Below are 22,500 nucleotides of genomic sequence, written 5' to 3' on the forward strand. Positions count from 1 at the left end.
CTCTTTCTCTCTCTTCTTCTGTCTCTCTCTCTCTCTCTCGCTCTCTCTCTCTCTCTGTCTCTGTCTGTCTGTCTGTCTGTCTCTATCCTCCTCTTTGTCTGCCCCCATATCTCTCTCTCTCTCTCTCTCTGTGTTACTCCCTCTTTCTCTGTCTGTCTCTATCCTCCTCTGTGTCTGCCCCCATCTCTCTCTCTCTCTCTCTCTCTCTCTCTCTCTCTCTGTCTCTCTCTCTCTCTCTCTCTCTCTCCCTCCACGTTTTCCTCCATGTCCCTGGTTGTGAGCTGAGCAGCAGGCCTGGGGTTTGCGTGTCGGCCGTTTTGTCTCCTTTAAAGATTAATGGCTTATCGATCGGTTGCTCTGGGCACGGCTGCTCTGTCTGCGAGCTGCCGGGATCTGGAGCAGCTCTCCAGCCTTGACTGTAAACACCCTGAGGGAAAAGATGAGCGCGTGCGTTAGCGTCTCTCTCTCTCTCTCTCTTTCTCTCTCTCGGCTCTCCGCCAGGCGCCGTGGCCGCCTCACGTGTGAGAACATGTTTTGTATACAACATTATCCAATCGAATCCTGCAGGATCGCTCCAGTGCATCAGGAACCTTACGAGACATTACAGGAACCATTAAGATGTCAGAGTGCCCGCTTTCCGGTTACCATGGTGACGCTGCTGTCTCCAGAGCGTCTCTGTAGCGCCACAACCTGCTGGCGATGTGTCTTAAAATTCATTTTTCCTTTAAAAATCCTTGACCCCATTACAAGGAATTTTAATTTTCTTTAAGAGTCTCACCTTTTTTCTCCTCACACCTGCTGATCACCTCGGATTCGCCATCTTGTTACTTTCCCGCACAAACACATCACAGTATCCCGCCTCCTGAACCGCATTTGAGACGCCGTGTCGCTAATGACCGCCCGATCCTCATGACACGTTTGCGTAATGCATGTTGGGACCGAACGTCGATGGATGTAAACACAACCGAACGAATCCCAACCCGAGAAGTGCAACACTCCGAGCTAAAACACTTCCTCAATACCTGAAAGCTAGCTTCGGCGACACTTGGCTAAGGAGAGGAACATGGAGTGGTCTTGTTGAGATGCTTTTCTGCTCAGAACGGTTGTAACGAGTGACCGCTAGCATGTGATTGGCTGGCTGGATTAGTGCAGGGATACGGGTGTTCCTTTTATTGCATATATATATATATATATATCATATAGGGGCATTTGGTGCTCACAAAGGGTTAAGGAACTTACACACACACACACACACTGTCCAGTGTCTCTCGTAATCTCTATCATCAGACACCTCCTGGATTTTTCCCCTAAACCCCTTGTGTGTTTGTCCACGTGTGTGTGTGTGTGTGTGTGTGTGTGTCGAGAGAGAGAGTTATGAGCTTCATTTGGAGCCAGGGTGATCCCTCCAGACGTCCCTGAAGCTGAGGCTCCTGCCACGTCTGCTTTATTTATAGGTGACTGCTGCTAAATCATTAAGAGCCAGGCACGGCTGATCCTATAGGGTTCTCCCCTCAGTGTATACACACACACACACACACACACACACACACACATGCACACCGAGTGTGATATGAACACAGCTCCCACAGGATAATGGAGGGTTCAAGAGCAGTGCACATCTGGGCAGACCAGAGCGAGCACACTCCCTAGTCCCTCCTGTTATTTTTGGGGGCCTTTTGTCTGAGTCCTCCATCTTTATGTGAGAGTATTTTGTCCTGCTGTGTGTTTTGTGCTGCAAGTGCCCAAGACGTGGTTATGCAGTCAGTCACATAGGGTTTGGAGTGTGCTCATTAGGTAGTACACACACACACACACACACACGAGTTGAGGCCTACAAAAAAGCAATTATGAAGTTATACAGCAGGTCCATCTTCTTAAATACAGGAAGGAGGAAGTAGGGGTGAAAGAGTGAGCAGGGCCGGATGAAGCCCGGAGATTGTGTGTGTGTGTGTGTATGTGTGTGTTTGTGTGTGTGTGTGTGAGAGGGAGAGGAAGAGGAGTAACAGCGCCATCCCTACTTTCTCAGTACACACACAAATATTATAACCTGTCTTTTTTCCCCTCGTCTTTTTCGTTCTCACTCCAGAGAACACGTCTGCCAGGGCAAGAAGCAATAGAGAGAAAGAGAAAGAGAGAGAGAGAAAGCCAACAGGAGTGTTATGAGCAGATGCAGCGATGAGGAAAAAGAGGGGGAGGTGCAGGGGAAATGAAAGTCTAATGGTCTAAAGCTGAGAAATGTCGCAGCGGCCCTGGAGGATTTGGCCAGAGCCACACCGGATATGAGAGAGACAGACGGACAGAAGGGAGGAGGGTTCAAACGACACGGTGCGATCGACCCGATCGACTCCCAATTCACAATCACGTCAAAATATCGAATAAAATCTCAATGAAGGAGTTCTGATTTGCATGGAAGCAATTATTTACAGGTTGGGTGGGTGATGGGGTACGGGGTTGGTGGTGGATAAGCATGGTGTAGTAATAATATTTGGGGTTAAAGGGGTAGGGTGGGGGGAGTAGCATAACAGGGAAGGATGATTGATATGGAGTTAGAGTAATGGAGTGGGGTGACAGGATGTAGGGTGTGAGGTAATGGGGTAGGATGATGAGAATAATATGACTGGGGTAGGGTAATGGGGTAAGATAATGGTTGTGAGGTAATAGGGTAGGGTAGTGGGGTAAGATGATGGGTGTGACATAATATGGTAGGGTGATGGGGGTAAAATAATTGGTGTAAGGTACTGGGGTAGGGTGATGGGTGTGAGGTAACAGGGTAGGGTGATGGGTGTGAGGTAACGAGGTAGGGTGATGGGGTAAGATGATGAGTGTGAGGTAATGGGGTAGGGTGATAGGGTAAGATGATGAGTGTGAGGTAATGGGGTAGGGTGATAGGGTAAGATGATGAGTGTGAGGTAATGGGGTAGGGTGATAGGGTAAGATGATGAGTGTGAGGTAATGGGGTAGGGTGATGAAAGTGAGGTAATGGGGTAAGATGATGGTTGTAAGGTAATGGGGGTAGAGTAATGGGGTAGGGTTATGGGGTAAGATGATGAGGGTGAGGTAATGGGCGAGGGTGATGGGGTAAGATGATGAGGGTGAGGTAATGGGCGAGGGTGATGGGGTAAGATGATGAGTGTGAGGTAATAGGGGAAGGTAATGGGAAAAGATGATGAGTGTGAGGTAATGGGGTAGGTAGGGTGATTGGGTAAGATGATGAGTGTGAGGTAATGGGGTAGGGTTATGGGGTAAGATGATGAGGGTTAGGTAATGGGCGAGGGTGATGGGGTAAGATGATGAGTGTGAGGTAATAGGGGAAGGTAATGGGAAAAGATGATGAGTGTGAGGTAATAGGGGAAGGTAGGGTGATTGGGTAAGATGATGAGTATGAGGTACTGGGGGTAGAGTAATGGGGTAAGGTGATGAGTGTGAGGTAATTGGGTGGGTTGATGGGATAAGGTATGGGGTAATTATTTTTTATCTTAGTTAGTAAAAGATAAACTCTCTATATTGGAAGATGAATGATGTGTAAACTGCCAGTTCCTTCCTGCTACTCCGTTTGCTCTGTGCCTCCATGGAGAGTGTGTGTGTGTGTGTGTGTGTGTGTGTGTGTGTTACTGTGGCTCCTGTAATCCTGCTCTGGCCAGGAGGAAACTCAGGCTTATTGAGTCACATGTCCACCCTCAGCTTCCGCTCCCATCCCCTCTGTTCATGCTGTCTTGCTCAATGTCTCAGTTTGAAAGTAGGATTAGGAAACCTGACAACTAAAAACGTTTAAGAGGAAGAAGAAACCCCTGCGGTCTCATAAGTAAGGTGCTGGGCCGACGTTTGGGGAACAAACGTTCGCATCGTTTTTCCTCTTCAGAGTATTCGCCTTATGGTACTCGATGATTTGCATCTTAATTTGTTGACATCATCAGGAATTGGATCAGTTTCTTGGTTTCTTTCTGAAGCAGGGGTTTGACTGCAGCGGCGGCTAAGGGCTAGTAAAAAAAAATAAATGGACAGTGAATGGTTTTTATTGTACCAAGACTAAAATGAAAGAAGAAATGCACCTGGAATAGAAATACTACTTTCTACTACTATTTGTTAAAATTAATATTTCTATTGATTTGTAATTAATAGCTGCTCTTCTTCTTTTGGCCACAAGGTGTCACTAATGTGCATCATTGTTTCATTAAAGACACTCGTTTTCTCTCTGTTCTTCTATTCATTCTTTTTATTCCTTCTGTTTATTTTAATCCAATTTGTCCTGCTTTTTATTCTTCCTTGCGTGTCTTTTACTCCTCCTTCTTTTATTTCCTTCTTGTTTTTTATTCTTTTCCCTACTTTTTTTTTTGTTTTCCTTCCTTTTTGCCTATGTCTATAGTTATTTCCTCCCTTCCTCCTTTCTTCATCTTCCCTTAATGTCCTTCTCTTGTGTGTTTTTTTTCCCCCTTCTTTTCTTCCCTTTATCCTGTTGTGTTGTTCACCCTTCCCTTCGCTTTTGCTCTTTGTCCTGCCTTCTTTCTTCTTCTTTTGTTCATCCTTCTTTTCGTTCCTTCCTTATCTCTGCGTGTGGAGTGGTATCTAGGTCAGGTGCTTGTGTGTGCGTGAGGGCGTGTGTGTGTGTGTGTTTGAGAGAGAGTGAGAGAGGGCGATAGAGAGAGAGAAAAAGGAGAGGGGGGGGCCTCAGGTAGGCTCTCCAGAGTGCATTGAAGAGTGCTGATTAAGGAGTCCTCTCTCTCTCCTCCTCTCTCTCTCTCTCTCTCTGTCACTGGCACACGTGGCATCACAGGCATCCATCTGCTGAAACTGAACCAGTTGTGCCGTCCCACGCTTGCAAAATCTCCATCTCTTTTACACACACACACACACACACACACACACACACACACCCCATCCCCACGGCTCTGGATTAATCAAACCCAATCAAACATAATCGGCCGTTTAATTGGAATTCTAATGGTCTCTTGATTGCTCAATTAGACTCCAGGGATGAGGGGTGCTTAGAGACAGTTGCTAGGGCCTCTCTCATCTGTAAACGTTATGTCGCTTAGCAGCAGGTCCATGCTCCTTACACTCTATCGCACACACACACACCCCTCAATACCGAGCCACCGGGCTTCGAACCTGTGGCCGACTGGATTGCACGTGAGAGAAGAATGAAATCGTACATCCTGCATGCTATATTTTCTAGAGCGGACAAAACAAGCAAGTCCATCAGACCAGTTTGTGATTTCCACTCGTTTCATCACGGCTTATAAGTGGAGCGGCTCCACCGCTGACCACAGACACACGTATACAAATCCCGGGCTTTGGAATCTGTGTCCAGTCCAAATCCATCCAAATCCAGTGGTTGTTTTAAAAACGCCTAGTACATCTGTGCTTTGATTAAATAATCACTTTCTCAATGCATTTGGGTCTTAATACGAACAGAATCACAACACAGGCACCTCAGGACACACACACACACACACACACAACCTCCATGCCCTCATAATGAAGCTTTAAATGCCAGCACTCCTGTTTACTGTGTGTGTGTGTGTGTGTGTGTGTGTGTGTTTTAGTTAAATCTCTTCCATGTAGGTGTCCTTGCTGAAATGCTAAATGAAACACGTGACCTCTGTGCCCCACAAACACACCCACTCCGAAAGACATCTGTAATTAGAGCCCTGGCGTTAATTAACATAATTAAGTTCTTCATGCAGAATCACCTATAATTAGATGTTAGCTTGTTAGTGTAATTAACACACTGGCATGACTCTTCCTGGTGTGGGTGGAGGAGTGTGTGTGTGTGTGTGTGTGTGGCACCCCCGTCAAACGGCTTTACACAAACATAACAGCAACTGGCACACACACAGGGCGCGGTCCCTTACAACTGACAGTTAAAGATCAGTGTTTCTCTGTTTGTTTTTTCAGACAGTCTACACTCTCATGTCACTTTCCGCTTCTCCGTCAGACTCGTCTGCCCCGACTTTAATATTATTCGACTTTAGTTTGTTTATTTACATAATTTTCTACTACATATTTACTTACATTCCTTATTTACTTTCTCAATTTAGTTTATTTACTCAGTTTGATCACTTACTCACTTTACTCACATACTGTAGGTTAAATGACTTTACTTACATTATTTACTTTACTTACATGCCTTTAGTGTTTATAATCATTATTTACTGTAAATGCATACTAGTTACTCTCACTTTACAGAAAACTTCATTTACTTTACATGTGTACTTTACTTTGTTTACTTTACACATTTATTTACTTTACACATTAACATTACTTTATTTACTTTACGCATTTATTTACTTTACACATTAACATTACTTTATTGACTTTACGCATTTATTTACTTTACACATTAACATTACTTTATTGACTTTACGCATTTATTTACTTTACACATTAACATTACTTTATTGACTTTACGCATTTATTTACTTTACACATTAACATTACTTTATTTACTTTACGCATTTATTTACTTTACACATTAACATTACTTTATTGACTTTACGCATTTATTTACTTTACACATTAACATTACTTTATTGACTTTACGCATTTATTTACTTTACACATTAACATTACTTTATTGACTTTACGCATTTATTTACTTTACACATTAACATTACTTTATTGACTTTACGCATTTATTTACTTTACACATTAACATTACTTTATTGACTTTACGCATTTATTTACTTTACACATTAACATTACTTTATTGACTTTACGCATTTATTTACTTTACACATTAACATTACTTTATTGACTTTACGCATTTATTTACTTTACACATTAACATTACTTTATTGACTTTACGCATTTATTTACTTTACACATTAACATTACTTTATTGACTTTACGCATTTATTTACTTTACACATTAACATTACTTTATTGACTTTACGCATTTATTTACTTTACACATTAACATTACTTTATTGACTTTACGCATTTATTTACTTTACACATTAACATTACTTTATTGACTTTACGCATTTATTTACTTTACACATTAACATTACTTTATTGACTTTACGCATTTATTTACTTTACACATTAACATTACTTTATTGACTTTACGCATTTATTTACTTTACACATTAACATTACTTTATTGACTTTACGCATTTATTTACTTTACACATTAACATTACTTTATTGACTTTACGCATTTATTTACTTTACACATTAACATTACTTTATTGACTTTACGCATTTATTTACTTTACACATTAACATTACTTTATTGACTTTACGCATTTATTTACTTTACACATTAACATTACTTTATTGACTTTACGCATTTATTTACTTTACACATTAACATTACTTTATTGACTTTACGCATTTATTTACTTTACACATTAACATTACTTTATTGACTTTACGCATTTATTTACTTTACACATTAACATTACTTTATTTACTTTACACATTTGTTTACTTTACACATTTATTTACTTTACACATTGACGTTACTTTATTTACTTAATTTGCTTTACTTCCGTACTCTACATAATATTCGTTTCCGTACATATCTTACTTACTTTATTTATTCCACACATTAACGTTACTTCTTTTACTTTACATTCCAACTTCACTTAATGTACTTTGACTGTACTTCATACTTACTTTATGTACTTTACACCTATCATCTTTACTTTGCCTTCATACTTTACACAATATCGGTGTACATACGTATCTTACTTAACGTTATTTATTTACCTTACCTTCGCATTAACATTACTTTACGTTGACTTTTTTTATGTACTTGGTTTTTACGTAATTTACTCTCACTTTACAGTAAATTTCGGGATTGACTTGGCCCTACATTCTTTACATAATATTCCCTTACATACAAAATCTTACTTAAAATCACTTTATTCATTTTACTTGCTCTATTTACTTTTCGCTCAGATTACTTATACTATTATTATTTTAATTAATAATTAAAATGAATAATTATTATGAATTAATAATTATTAGAATACTATTTTAATTAATTATTTTAATCAATTAACAAATTATGAAAATATTATTTTATTTATTTTACCATTTGCTTTCACTTTACTTAAAACTTTTAATGAATTAATGGTTGATGGGTTTGTTAAAACATGCTTCGATTTTCCCCCTTTTTTTCTATCATTTACCTTTGCGCAGTTACACAGTTGGAGTATGACCTTGACACTGCTGATGGTGATGCTGAAAATACTCTGGTGTGCTGAGCGACATTTTAAAGAGCGTCAGATCAGAAAGTCACGCTGTTGTGTGTGTGTTCGAAGGGCACAGCGCACTGATGTAGGACACACAGTAACTGGGATGCCAGTAGCGCAGTGATGCCAGTAACACCGTGTCCTTCAGCAACATCCTCTGAGTGTGTGTGTGTGTGTGTGTGTGTCCGTCCCTCGAGCTGGTGAACTGAAAGTGAAACGTCTCAGACCCTGTTCTGTAAAGCAGGTGTGTCACTACACCACCATGAGGAAGTCTGAAAGAACGGTCATCGTTAGCCAAAGCGACACGAGTGACGTCGACTTTTCGAACAGCCGCTGCAACTAGCCGTAAGCGTTCCTGTCAAAACGGACAGAATCAGAAGAGCGATATTATATCAGATTAGTGTGAATGATGCAGAGCCTAAAAAGTGTATTGTTGTAATCCCCGTGTTTTCCCGCGAGCTAGACCAAGAGGCTTAATCAGGACTCTAGAGCTCACTGGATTACGCTGAAACTGAGAGGGCTTAATGGGCGTTTCTGTGTGTGTGTGTGTGTGTGTGAGAGACTCCACAACTGACACAGTAGTGTCAAATACTTGCAGATGTCAGGTCTTCCTTTTAGACACACAAACCCACACACACACAATGATCAAGCCTTGATCTGAAGAAGTCCTCCATCAGGCCTCTAACTTTTAACCAGCTCCATTTTCCCACAGCTTTGACCTAATTTTAACTCCTGAAAAGGGAAAAAATGATGTATTTTATGAAAAACAGGCTAAACAAAACCAAGGGTGATGGAAATAAAGCCTTTTCAAATACAGATTAATTCAGTAAATGTGTGCCATGTGATGAACATGATGATCTTTCCAGAAGGAGACCAAAATTTTTTCCAGGGTATTGTGTTAAAAAATGTGAGAACATATTCCTGCTCCTGGTTTGACCAAGTGTCCTTGCACTTTCTCCTCAGGGCCGATGAGATCGAGATGGTCATGACCGATCTGGAGCGAGCCAATCAGGTAAACCGCTGATCTTACAGGATGCAGGTTATTAAATCATGCCTTCATATCCTGACAGCTGTTCATTGGCTTAACACAGGAAGCGCTGGTGTAATGCGCCGACATCACTTCTGCTATCCACAGCTTAGTCAGACAAGCCGTGTCTGTTATGAATGTTGATGAAAGCAGTCTATTTATATGAGAAGCAACTTTTTCAGGGCATTTCGAGTCAACTCATTATCTTAGAAACATGTTTTTTTGCAACACATTTTTAGTTAGGAAAAGTGTCGATTAAAGCAGCGGTAAGTTAGCACTTTACTGGACATTATGTCATCAGAGTTAATGGGATTTATTGGGAATTTTAACAGGAAATCTTTCTTCATCCACAGAGAGCAGAGACGGCCGAGCGAGAGGCCGAGTCGCTGAGGGAGCAGCTCACGTCAGCTAACAAATCCCTGCAACTGGCCACACAGATCCAGAAAGCTCCAGATATGGTACCAGCTTCAAACATTTCTAGACTGAGATTTGTAGTGGTTGTAGTGAATATGCAGACACTTCCTGTCTGTCTGTGTGTGTGTAGGAGCAGGCGGTGGAGGTGGTGTCACGCTCCAGTCTGGAGGCCGAGCTGAGCGCTAAGGAGCGGGAGATGGTGCAGCTGGTGGAGGACGTGCAGAGACTGCAGGCCAGTCTGGCCAAACTGCGCGAGAATTCCTCCACCCAAATCAGCCAGCTAGAGCAGCAGCTCAGTGCCAAGAGCGCCACACTCAAGGTTCTCTTACTAAGTCAACACACACACACACACAAACTATCCATCTTGTATAATGAAATATAATTTCCCTCAACAGTCATGATCAACCTGTTGTTTTTAAACACACACCTCACAGAACAAGGGGATTCTGGGTAACAGGGTGATCTCAGGGTATTCTTCTCAACACTAATGCCCTCATTATTGGCACTAGGAGCAAACTTCGCTAACTAGTGTGTTAAAGTCGAGTACCTTCAGATTTTATATAATACAAACCCAGTCCATCTACAATATAACGTAAACATCAAGAATAAAAAATATAACATGACCAAGTCTGTAGTAAATGTGTGAACCATTTGGAAAGAGTTTACTAAAGTTCACACATGGGCAGTTATTTTCAGATTTATTTATTTATTTATTTATTTAATTTTTTTTTCTTTCTTTCTTTCCCCCATGACTTAGCTAATGCTTTCTAAAAAGTCTTAAAAACATTGGTGGGGGGAAGAGAGATGAAGTGCAAGGTTTATAAATATATAAGAAGTACTATACCATGAAGTGGAGTTAGTAAAAGTATAAATGTATAATAATAATAATAAATAAATTAATAAATAAATAACAAGGAATATGAAACAACATCCTAAAAATCTGATTTAAAAAAAATCTGAATATTCTCGTATCCACCTGATCTACATAGATATAGATTATTTATACAATTAATAATATTTATAGGAAATTAATCAACAGAGTGAATTTATTTAGCTGTATCGTAAATCCTAGATGTTAAAAGACCCTTTAGAGGTTCACATTTTCACACTACTTCACTTCAACAGTTCCACATATAGAATAAATCCAATTTAAAGGTAACTCGGCGATAGAGGTGCGTCATCAGGTCTGTCAGGGGGGCACTTTTTATTAAGCTGATAAAGTATTAGATGATGATGGGGAACTCTCCGAAGAGGAAACAGCAAGGGGAAGTCAAAAGCAACACACCAAAAACAGCACATTTTTCCATTAATAACGAGCGAGAAGGCTTGGATTGATTGATGTCTCCTCTCATTCTATTCTCACTTCCCTTTTTCCTCCTTCCTCATCCCCGCCTTCCCGATGCACGTGCAGCAACTGGAGGAGAAGTTGCAGGAGCAGGCCGACTACGAGGAGGTGAAGAAAGAGCTGAGGTAGGCACGGAGCCGCCTCATTAATTTGCAGCGCGGTTTAAACTGCAGGCGTAATATGCTTAATAAAGCGCAGCCTTTTCATTAGCCCCTCATCCACCCTCGGATTTGCGCTGCAAAATGCCAGATCAGTCATTATGATTAATCATCGCTCCTATTTAGCGTTTGTATAGAAAGCACGCGTTGCGAGTGAACGGATGATCGGGTAGCTAGGTAAGCGGTGCGTTAAAGCTCCGATGAGGGCTACTGCTGATCTTTGATTGATGTCCAGCTTTCCTGACTATAGATATTTACTCAATGGGTTCTTTATTCAAATCCGGGCCTTGTTTTTGTTTGTTTTTTTTCCTTTTTCTTGCCGTGCCTTTTGTGTGAAGTCCCAGTGCTGATTGCATCTCTGAAAGCATTCCTCAGTAATTCCACCTGAACCGATCAGATCTGGCTGAAAACACAGTCACGCCTCTTATTTAAACAAATATAATAGCAGGAGCGGAATTTTGTTCGTAAAAAAAGGTCATGTTTATGTGTCTATCTATCTATCTGTGTGTGTGTGTGAAGCTGGATATTTCTGATTGTACTGTTTTCTCTGCAGTATCCTGAAGTCCATGGAGTTCGGGCCGTCTGACAGTGCCACAGCGCAGGTAACTCTACTAAATAAAGCGAGGAGAAGCTAAGTGCTAATTTTCAAGTTGCCCAAAACACCAAAATCATTGTGCTAGAACAAGCTTCAATGCTGACTTTCAGAAATCTGGGGAATAATAAGAAGAAGGGGTTTTAGAGGCACATGGAGTTCACTCAGAAGATAAGTCGTGGGTTATTTTTCCACTGCACACTAGAAGAGTGTTAATACTTTACAAGGACACGTTAGTCAAACAGCATAAATACACTCGGCTAATAAAACACCAGGAACAGGACACGGCGGAGATTAGACCAGGAACTGAACCTAAACAAAGTAAGGAGCAAGATAAAAACAAAACGTCGAATTGATCTCGGTTGTAAAGAGTCACATTTTAATAATGCTATACGTTTGACTCACAGCCTCGCGCGCGACGTTTCACTCAACGTTCACGTCAGACGTCAGAATCTCATTGACCCGGGACGTGGGTGTTGGTGCCAGACAGGCTGGTTTCTGAGTGTTTCGCAGAACCTGCTGATCCGCTGGGATTTTCGCAAACGGAAAAAAAAACATCTAGTGAGCAACCGCTTTCTCTCAACTTTGATGAGAAAGGACAGAGGACATTAGCCAGGCTCATTTGAGCTGACTGGAAAGCTTAGGGTCAACTCAAATTAACCACTCTTTACAGAAGTGTTAAGCAGAAAAGCATCGAGGCATATAGCACCTACATCCACGCCATGGTTGAAATCAGTGAGATGACACTTTCCACCACCAACCCCCTCATTAATAAAACCTTCATTTTAAGATATTATTGGGAACATAATCTCATTACTGAAGGCAGCTTGGGGTTTTCTTAATGCGTCACTTGGATGTAGCACACCTCTAACGCCTGACTCTGTTGCTCCGTCTTAGGACTCGTCTAAGCCTCTGGAGGTGTTGCTGCTGGAGAAAAACCGCGGTCTTCAGTCTGAGAGCGCTTCGCTCCGCATCGCCAACACCGAGCTGAGCGGTAAGTCTGACCAGAAGAGGATACACAACAATACACCAACGGCTCAGAAGCCCGAAAATCGGCTCCCGCGTATGAATGTTTTCTTATAAACACCGTTTTGGTTTCAAGGTTTTGGAGAAAATGTGTGTTTTTCGAATAAAATGGTGCTATTTCTCGGGTATTAGAGGATGTCTTGGAGGCGGTGGGAAAAGGGTGGAACAGGTCAATGCTGTTAAAATGGAGACACTTATTTTGAGCTGTTTTTCATGTCGGGGGGGAGAAGAAAAGAGGAAAAAAATGGCCCACTTCAGCACTTTGCTACATTAGTCATGCCTCTTTTGATAATTGCTCATCAGCAGATGTGCGTTGACATTTCGAGCAGAACCGACCGGAGTCCCTCCTTCTCTCTTCCCCTGTGCTGTCTCAATCATAAATACGTGCACACACTCACCCAAGCGCTTTATTAGTAACACATGTTCTCCTGCTCATGCATGCTCAGGCATCCGGTCAGCCAGTCATCTGGCTACAGTGCATAAAATCATGCAGCTAGAGGTCAAGAGCTTCAGATATTGTCCACATAGGGCATGAGAGTGAGGATTTTATATATTTTGCTCTTTAGATCTGCACGAACCTGATGTCGTAGCCTGTTCACCTCGCGGTTCGGTGCGTCCTGCTCACCGTAGACGTAAAGAGTAATTATTTGAGTTACCACAGTGTTTTCTGTCACCCTCTGAAGCTCCTGACCTGTATCTGCATTGCACTGCTGTCATGTGACCCTCTGATATGAACGGGATATTTGCATGAATGAGCAGGTGTTCCTAATAAATTGACACTGATTATACAGTCGTACCCTTTTGTGTGATGAGTCCCCTCGTACCCTGTGTGATAAACTGGTGTAACACAAACACATCAGTCATTTTTCACATCATACACTATCTCTGTCCAGGTTGCTAGGTTTGTTTAGTTTTTGGGTTTTTTCTTTCTTTCTTCAGTCTTTTATTTTTTAAACAGGCTGCAGGTTTACAAGCTCTGACATTTAACAACGTTGGTTTGCATGCATGAGTGGATGAGAAAAAATGTTAAGAGCATTTGCTTTGGGGCTGCATAAACAGGATATTTACATAGTGCTCAGAGCCTCGCATAAAATTACCATAATTGACAGGTCGCTATGGCCTAACCTCATCACATCCCTCTAATTTAAAGCGCCCTTCGGTCGTTTGCGTACACGAAATGGATTTGTTGATTATTCTGATTAACAGCCACTCTTCCAAATCGAGATACTTTAAGGTTATTTTTTTCACATTCAGGTAGGTAGGGACTTTGTATTCTGTGGTACGCCATCATCCTGAAGGGTGTAGCACGACGTGGGAAAAAAGCCTTTAAATTCTCGAAAATTGTTCACCTCGGAGAAACGTCCACCTGTGTTAAGATCTTACCGTCCGACCGACGGTGGCATTTGAATATTTAATTGGTTCGCATGAGGTCATACAGTGAATATTCACCCTTTTTAACACACAACCTTTATTAAAAGTGTGCAGTCGTGCTGATGTTTAGTTCTTTTCAGGATTTCTACCCCGCCCTTGCTTTTTTTATTTATTTATTTTTTATTTTTTTAATAAAAAAGTTTCATTGTGTGAAGTTAACAAACCCAAAGTGGCATGCTTGAATAGGTTTTATACACACACAACATAATCACTCGGAGAAGCGAGAGAGTCGGCGACACTTCATCGGCAGAGACGACAGAGTTCCGTGCTAATGAGCTTGAATCCCATCAGCCGTGTAGGAGGAGGAACGGGAACGGACATTCATAAAGTCAGAGCTGGCCACCAGAGTCGCACCGCTCAACAGCCCGAGCTAAACACTGGAATTTTTTGTATTATTTTTTTTAATGCACCTGTTCTGCCTCTCATCAGTGATGGCAGCGGATCTGGATGGCCTTGTCACATTGCATGGCAGCCATTATTGTGTCAGAAGTCTTTGTCCTACCATGCTGTTGCTTACAAGAAAGGTGCAAACTACAAATGCATGGGCGGTTTGTCTGGGGGGCTTGGCAAAAAAAAAAAAAAAAAAGTATTAATACAGATTTATAATCCTTTTTCTTTTGTACATTAAATAAATACCAACAAAAAAAAGAACACCTTGTCTTTTGTCAGACCCCTTTTTTGTTAACTCCCCCATAATGCATTTTGTTTGCCCTTTCTTGTAGGGTCAGCCAGCCAGAAAGTGAAAGAAGAGACCGTGCCACACGTCCCCACCTCTGCCAACTCAACCCCAACCCCTCCCGCCCCTTCTCCACTCCTGGGTCGCCCAGGAGCAGGCCCGAACTCTGCTGGCCCGCCCCCGGAGTCACCCACTGCTAGCGCCGCTAATGGAGGACATGCTTTCTCGCCGGCACTGGACCTCTACGGTACCGCCTTCCCCCTGGCGGGTAAGGTGGCACTGGGCTCACTGCTGCAGCGCCAGCTCATGCACACCTTCTACTCCAAAGCGCTGCAGGACTTCGGCCACACCCACTACACGCCCCTGGCACTGGCGCCCGCTCCCCCGCGTCAGCCCTGTGCCAGCCCAGATACGAACGGCACAGCGCCGTCGCCCAGCCGCTCGGAGGGTGCGGGCAGTGCTTCAGAGGGCGAGGACATGGACACAGCAGAGATCGCACGCCAGGTCAAAGAGCAGCTGATCAAGCACAACATTGGGCAGCGGGTTTTCGGGCACTACGTGCTAGGCCTTTCACAGGGTTCCGTCAGCGAAATCCTGGCACGCCCCAAACCCTGGAGCAAGCTCACCATCCGCGGCAAGGAGCCCTTCCATAAGATGAAGCAGTTCCTCTCTGACGAGCAGAACATCTTGGCACTGCGCAGCATCCAGGGCAGGCAAAGAGGTGAGGAATACTTATCCTAAATTCATCTTTGTCTAGAGTTTAAATATTATTAGCAACTTGCCTTATCGGTCATCAAGGTAACACGAGTGGCTCACTAGTGCCTTTTGTAAATACTGTTTGATAGGAAGGTGGGTGTTCATGTCAGGAAGGGTGGGGCATCAGACACACACACACCACACCCATTCATTATCACAAGCTATATGCTCAGTATAGCTACATTTGGGGAGAATAATACCCCAAATCCTAAATTACCTAGATGACTGACAATATTTTCTAAACATGTTGCTAATGATAAGGCAAAAGCATGTTCTCTACAATACATGTAAGTCATTATTAAACATTTCAGCATTCATTAATTGACAGAATTGGGCTTCATTGTAGTGCCAAGCATGCCATGTCATCATGACCTGAGGAATGTCGAAATCTCTAAAAGCCTCTAAGACATTATTACATTATTGCCCGGCTGTTAAAACTGGCATTTCCAGTTGGCATTCTGAATAGACTCTAACAAACAGTTGCTATTTTCAAGTGTAGAAAAGTACAGCATGTATCGTATACCATGATGAACTGGTTTCTCCTCCTGTGCCTATTGATTCAACTGTCAGATTAGATCCTTCACTTCTTTTCCATCACAACTCATTTCCGCATGACCAAGCTTCCGATCGTCCTTCAGGCTCTGCCGCCAGTCCTCACCACGCACTAATCAATAATGAAACCTTTTACCGATCAATAGTATTGACCAAGAGGGAAGGTAACAGTAAGGTCCGGAGAGTTTCGTTCCACGCCACCTGCACCAGTCTGTGCTGACCTAGGGTCATCTTAATTATCAACTTTAAGGTGTCCAAACTGATCTCAGGCCAATGTAGGGATGCTTTCCTAAGTAAAGGTTCTGGGTGCTTCCCATTGAGTCAAGAACCTAGGCTGAGTTGCATTTGATTGGAGAAGGTCTTGAAGTGGAGGCCTTGTTGAAGTAACTAAGCTTGACTACAGGAATGGCCAATGATTGGCTTACTAATTTTGGTTATCTTAAAATCTGTGATGGCCACTCCTTTAAAGTCTGAGGTCTACACTAAAAACCTGAGGTTTTCAGTCATATTTTTCATGTTTGGATTTAGAAATGTGTTTACTTTGACAGTATTCTATTATTTCAAACATGTCTTTTGAAGTCCCTGGTGGTCAAGCATGTCTTGAAGGTATTAAACCTCAACCCGGTGAAGCGACACAAACATCCTCAGTAGTTTTTTTTTTTTTGGTTTGGAATTTGAATCAGGTCCATTGTCAGTCATTTCCAACCCGTTCTCCACTCCACCCTCCTGGCCGTGCTAGCGTTCAACGTTCCGGTCAACCACACGTACCTTCTTTCATCTTGTCGTCCATTTTTTTCTGTCGTTTATTTTGACAGAGAGCCCAGGCCAGGCCCTTAGCCACATGTTTCAGGAAGGCCCGAAGCGGAGAGCCGGCTCGGAAGGCGCCCCGCGGACAGGTGTGTCCCCTAGTCCATTTTTCCAAGTTTATTAGATAGTTAAGTGTGGCCAAGGTCCTCTGGTGACCTTCCCTTACCATTCGCGCTCTTGTAAGTGTTGTAGCTATGGCCATACTGTTCAAGTATAGGTTAGAAACTGAAGCTTGTGTCAGAGCCTAAAGCCAGTTTCTTCACTCAGGTGTATATGCGTGTGTATAATAGGATAAAGCAAATGGAGATGAAACTACCTGACCTTGATACTGAGTTGATTTTCAGTAAAAGTTCTCTTGAACCATTATCCAGTTTTGCATGGTGTCTAACGTCAGGTGGCGTGGAATCTTAAGGACAACCATGATTGCATCTGTACCATGAAGAATAGCATAGAAAAACATGTAGGTTTTTATCCCCTGTGGTTTTTTCAGTACGTCCTTTCCTGTGGCGTGCAACTGGATCTCAGGCACCTCCAACACAGCGCTCACCACATTGACTGCCTGATTGACGTCAGGCAAAATTCCCAATATGTAATTTAGGTATTTTAATGAGGGCCTATTTGTGAGGGCTGGGTGGCGTCAAATAGCCCTTTCTAACAAGCGGGTGTTACACAAATACCTTACTCGGTCAAATAAACATACCAGTTTGCTCATTTGGTTTTTCACTGGTGGCCCAAAACTAATACTTGAAGCCACAGGGAAGACTTTTAAACTGTGATAAAAGTATATTGTTGAATAGAGGGTTTACAAGGAGGGACAATGTTTTAAAGAACTCTGGTGGTTGACTTGAGCGCGGCCGAATTCCTCTTTACATACGGCCGGTTACTTCTAGATCACGCCCTCCAACGTTTCACATACTATCACATGCACATACATTTTGAAATGTCCTAGAAAAGGAGCAGCTCATTTTAAAGCAATAAGAATCGATAAAAAATTTCCCCACAAGTTCACAATCGAGTCCTGCATTGTTGCTACTTAAAGAATTGTTGTTTCAGAACAGTGATCTACTCTGATCTTGCTGTTCCACATGCTCATCTTTTCCTCCATTTCCTCCACCTCTTCTAGGCAACATTACCACCCGTATCCGCACACCTGAAAGCGGCTCTGATGAAGCCATCAAGTCCATCCTGGAGCAGGCCAAGCGTGAGCTGCAGGTCCAGAAAGCAGGTAAGTCCTGATTTCCCAATCCCCCACAAACTATTCACATTTCAAAATGTGGTCTTAACTTGATTTGTTTTCCCACCGAACAGCTGACACATCTCTGCCGCCATCCTCATCCAGTGGAGGAGGAGGAGGTTCAGATGAGGCCATCCGCTCCATCCTAGAGCAGGCGCGGCGCGAGATGGAGGCCCAGCAGGCCTCCTTGTCCTCCTCGTCTTCTTCGTCATCCTCTTCTTCCATCTCCTCCTCCCTTTCTCAGTGCGATCTCTCATTATTGTCGCCCAAAGTTTTGGCGCCTTCACCATTGGGCGCCCCCCTGACCACCTACAGCCCTCTGGCACTCGGCTTGAAGAAGCCTCCTCCTCTGCTTCCCTCTTCATCCTCCTCACCATCCTCACCGTCTCCGTCCCCTTTACTTGACTTCAGCAGCATTAAGAAGGAGCGTCCAGTATCACCAGGCCAGGATGGAGCCTCCAGGGTTCCATGGAGGGAGCAGTGGTGGAACAGCTCGCAGCAAGAGCGCAGAGGAACTGGCTTGCCTGATGAGAACCACAGCATGGAAGACTCAAAGGAGGTAAGGAGACCCTTTTTTTTAAATTTGTTCTCTGCAGGTAGCAAATTGGTCCAGGGAAGACTGGGGGTTCTCATTAATGTGCATGGCTATTGGAAGAGCGTCAGTGAAAACGAGCTGCTCGTGCATGACTAAGTAAAAGCTTGCATTGGTCATACTTGTGCATGACTAAAAAAAAAAAATTTCTGTAACAAGGCTAACTGGTAGCCCAGAGCCTCTGTTGCTTTCCTGTGCATGGCCAAGGGACAGCAGGGAATGGCTTTGAGTGTTACCTCTACCTTTAGATTGATGTATGGACCTACAGATATCATTATTTTGGTAGTTCAGTCGTAAGAGTCTGTCCTAGGAACTGGAAAGTATATCAGAGAGCATTTTTTGGACCACTGAACAGCATGTTTATTTCCTTCCATACCAAACTTCACATGTAACAGACTCTTAAACGCCAATTAGCTACCAAGTCAAATTTTCATTAAAAAACAACTCAAGAAGATAGATCAGATGCTGCCGATTGAGGGTGTTTTCAACCATTCAGCAGAAGACAACTTGTACCAGAAGTGATGTGGCCCAGAGAACCACTCCCTGTGTCCTTGAAACTAATGATCCTGAGGGTTTACATTAAGTTAACTCAGAAATAACTCAAGTCGTCAAAACGTGATTGGCTAAACCTGCCTGTAATTCACTTCCTGTTTCAGCTTTTACACTAGCAAGGAAAGGAATGTTGTGGTCCACACCTTCTTGATATATGGAGTGAGGGTGGCATTCAAGCACATAATTTATTAAGTTTCTAATTTATTAGAAACATGCAGTTATTTTTTGTCTATGAGAGCCAAATTGATCAAGGTTTAGAAGGAATCTGTCCTTGCAATGATAGCATCCTCCCCAAAAACAAGGCCGGAGTACATTCTGGTACGGAATCAAATATGCCATTAATGAAGAGATAAAGAGAGATTATGAGTAAATGTCAAGCGCACAGAGCTGTAACGTTGAAGCCAAGGTCTGTAATTTTACACGCACTATTGTGAAAACTATGAGAAGTTGCACTTGTTGTAAGCAGGGTTGTTTAGCATCGGTACTTGCCTAATGGGCGTACGTGAGTACTTCTGATAAAAATGCTGAACTTGGTATAATAATGACAGAGATAATAAATAAATGATAATAATAAATGAAATGTAGCATCGAAAACCGTATCCTGCTATCACAGTACTTTAGTTCAAGATATAAGGTTAACAGTAATGTTTAAGGTGGTATTGTCCACTGTGTAGTCAGCAAAATGGCCTCGGTTGACGTTCCTTTCCCCACAATGCCCATCTCCTACCCTGTGCTGGACGGTACTGACTGATGCTGGCCCCTCCCCTCTTTGTGTGTCTCTGTGCCAGACGCCCCCCAGGCTGCTTGATGCCCCTCAGTACTGGAGCGAGTGGCACCACGCCGGCTCCGCCTACCCGGAGCTCAGCGGCACCCGCGTGCCAAGGCCGGCCAGAGCGCCCGTGCCCCCGCTGGCGCCCGAGCAGTGCCAGCTGTTCTCATGCCGCGAGCTGGACACGGTGGAGCTCACCCAGCTGGTCAAAGAGAAGCTAGCCAAGAGTGGCGTATGCCAGCGCTTGTTTGGAGAGAAGGTCTGCGTGCCCATGTCTCCCTCTCTATCTTTCTCCTCTCTGTCTCTGCATCCCTAACTTTCTTACCCCCACTTACCATCTTAGCACCCACTAACTCCCTTTTTCTACTCACACATTGTCAGTAAAATCTGCTCGTCTCGAACAACGAAATCCAGTAAGCTAAGTCCCACCTGAGGTTTCCAGAGCAAACTCTCAGTTTAAATTCGTCAAGTGTGACCGATGATGTATTCAACCAAGAAATTGTCGCAGTCTGTTTTGCTGGGATGTTAGGGTATCATCTGGTCTTCCTCAAAGTACCTCAAACGACTTCTTTGTCCAGAAGAAAGACGTCGGTTTTTGAAGGATCCTAAAACAAGTTGGTTCCTTTCACCACGTGTGGCTCAGTCATCCACAAACACCAACACGAGTCAGTCGGCTCCGTCTCGGGCTCCTGTCTTCATCCATCAGGTTCGGCAGCTCTGACTTCGCACATACAGCCATCTTGCAGTCCACTTTGAACTGGATTCAATTATTTCACACTGCAAACCAAATTTCTTCCTTACAGGCTGCCTAATGCAATAACAGAACATGAGTTTAGGTCAAATTCCACCTTGTTTCAACAGAAGAAGTGACGCCTTTTCAATATCTACATGGACTCTCCCTGTTTTAATGTGAAGTGGAGAGGCTAATCTTGGGTGAAGCTTATACGGGGGTCACCGTCATCACCAGTAAAGCTTTCCTGCTTTTACAGCGTGAGCTGACTAGCAAGTCAAAAGCAACCTAGCAAACATAAGCTAACCTGTAAACATGGGTAAACTGGTAATGGATCATCCATGTAAGGTTTTTTTTTTTGCTTGTTCCGTCATGCTTGAGTGGCATAGCAGGACACATGTCTACATCTAATTTCTACTTTATACAGGGTGTTTATTAACACTTAAACCCGGGCTAAGCTTGGACAGAATAAAGACTGCGCTTCTCTCTAAGGGTTTCCATCTGGTGATCTGCATGTTACTAACTGTTCACTCCTGATTTAACCTGAACGCATGGTCACTGACAAGCTATTGCAAGGACGTTTGTTTTTCTTCTTTATCAATCCAGATTTCATGTTAACAATAGACTAACGTCTTTTCTCATTTGTCTCTCACTCAGGTACTAGGACTGTCTCAGGGCAGTGTAAGTGACATGCTGTCTCGTCCCAAACCGTGGAGCAAGCTGACCCAGAAAGGTCGCGAACCCTTCATCCGGATGCAGCTGTGGCTTAACGGCGAACTGGGACAGAACTCGGTGAATCAGCCAGGACCGACGCAAGGTAAAGCTCCGTCGGCTAACTGCCGTGTTAGCATAGACTCAGTTTCCATGGTTATGTGAATTTATGTAACTTTTGAGTACCATGATGCTGTGCCTCACAGCTCCAGGGTCCATGGTTCAAATATGAGGTCGAGTTACTGTCTGCTCATATTCTCCCGTGTGGATTTCCTAAAGGTTCTCTCCAGTTTCCTTTCACCTCTCAATAAACATGCAAGTGGATTGAAAAAAGTGAAAGTAATGAGTGAGTGTGTGATGGCCCTGTCCTGGGTGGATTCCCACTTCATGGCGATTAGTGGTTAATTTCTGAGGTTAAAAGCTAGCTAGATCCATTTCAGAGCACCGTTTCAGCTCACAGGTTTGCTGCAGATCTAAAGATTGCATACCTCATCTTTAAAACGAAAGGTATGTTGAAAAAACATGGCGGTGCGAGTCTGGAAACCCTATATGAGGCGGTGAAATGTTGTTTTGTTTAGATATTGACTACCACCAGGCCTGTATTAGCATCATCCGTCTTTCTCTCTCGCTAAAAATCCGAACACGCGTTTCAATATACCGAAGGTCACGAGGTCATCGTCCGTCACGGCACACTCCCGTCCCAGGGGAGTCTGCTTCACACTCGGTCTGGACACCCAAATTGGTTTTCTGTCACACTCACTCAGACACGTTTCTCCTTTTCACTCCATCGTCCTGGTGTTTAATAAATCTTTCTTATTTGTCACACTGTAGTTCAGTCCTTATTACATACACTGTTTCCTCTGGCACTTTACATGTGCACACACAGCCCAAAGGACAGATTAATACACGCTTTCCTTTATGCCAAGC

The 22,500-nt window shown here is 43.1% G+C and overlaps 1 protein-coding gene across 5 annotated transcripts in view; it reads left to right on the plus strand.

Annotated features, from left to right (window-relative positions):
* The window catches only part of cux1b (cut-like homeobox 1b), a 173,142-nt gene that overhangs the window by 122,013 nt on the left and 28,629 nt on the right, over nucleotides 1-22,500 (plus strand). For 2 of the 5 annotated variants that reach the window (XM_058418555.1, XM_058418557.1), the window contains exons 9-20: nucleotides 9,165-9,213; nucleotides 9,582-9,686; nucleotides 9,773-9,961; nucleotides 11,054-11,112; nucleotides 11,699-11,747; nucleotides 12,635-12,731; nucleotides 14,917-15,591; nucleotides 16,994-17,074; nucleotides 18,109-18,210; nucleotides 18,294-18,778; nucleotides 20,152-20,391; nucleotides 21,520-21,679. In XM_058418555.1, the coding sequence (XP_058274538.1) occupies nucleotides 9,165-9,213; nucleotides 9,582-9,686; nucleotides 9,773-9,961; nucleotides 11,054-11,112; nucleotides 11,699-11,747; nucleotides 12,635-12,731; nucleotides 14,917-15,591; nucleotides 16,994-17,074; nucleotides 18,109-18,210; nucleotides 18,294-18,778; nucleotides 20,152-20,391; nucleotides 21,520-21,679 (2,291 nt within the window). The remainder of the gene's footprint in view (nucleotides 1-9,164; nucleotides 9,214-9,581; nucleotides 9,687-9,772; nucleotides 9,962-11,053; nucleotides 11,113-11,698; nucleotides 11,748-12,634; nucleotides 12,732-14,916; nucleotides 15,592-16,993; nucleotides 17,075-18,108; nucleotides 18,211-18,293; nucleotides 18,779-20,151; nucleotides 20,392-21,519; nucleotides 21,680-22,500) is intronic. The other 3 variants (XM_058418558.1, XM_058418556.1, XM_058418559.1) reach the window with 3 other exon arrangements.

This window comes from Hemibagrus wyckioides, linkage group LG20 (genome assembly GCF_019097595.1).
Source record: "Hemibagrus wyckioides isolate EC202008001 linkage group LG20, SWU_Hwy_1.0, whole genome shotgun sequence".
Lineage (NCBI taxonomy): Eukaryota > Metazoa > Chordata > Actinopteri > Siluriformes > Bagridae > Hemibagrus > Hemibagrus wyckioides.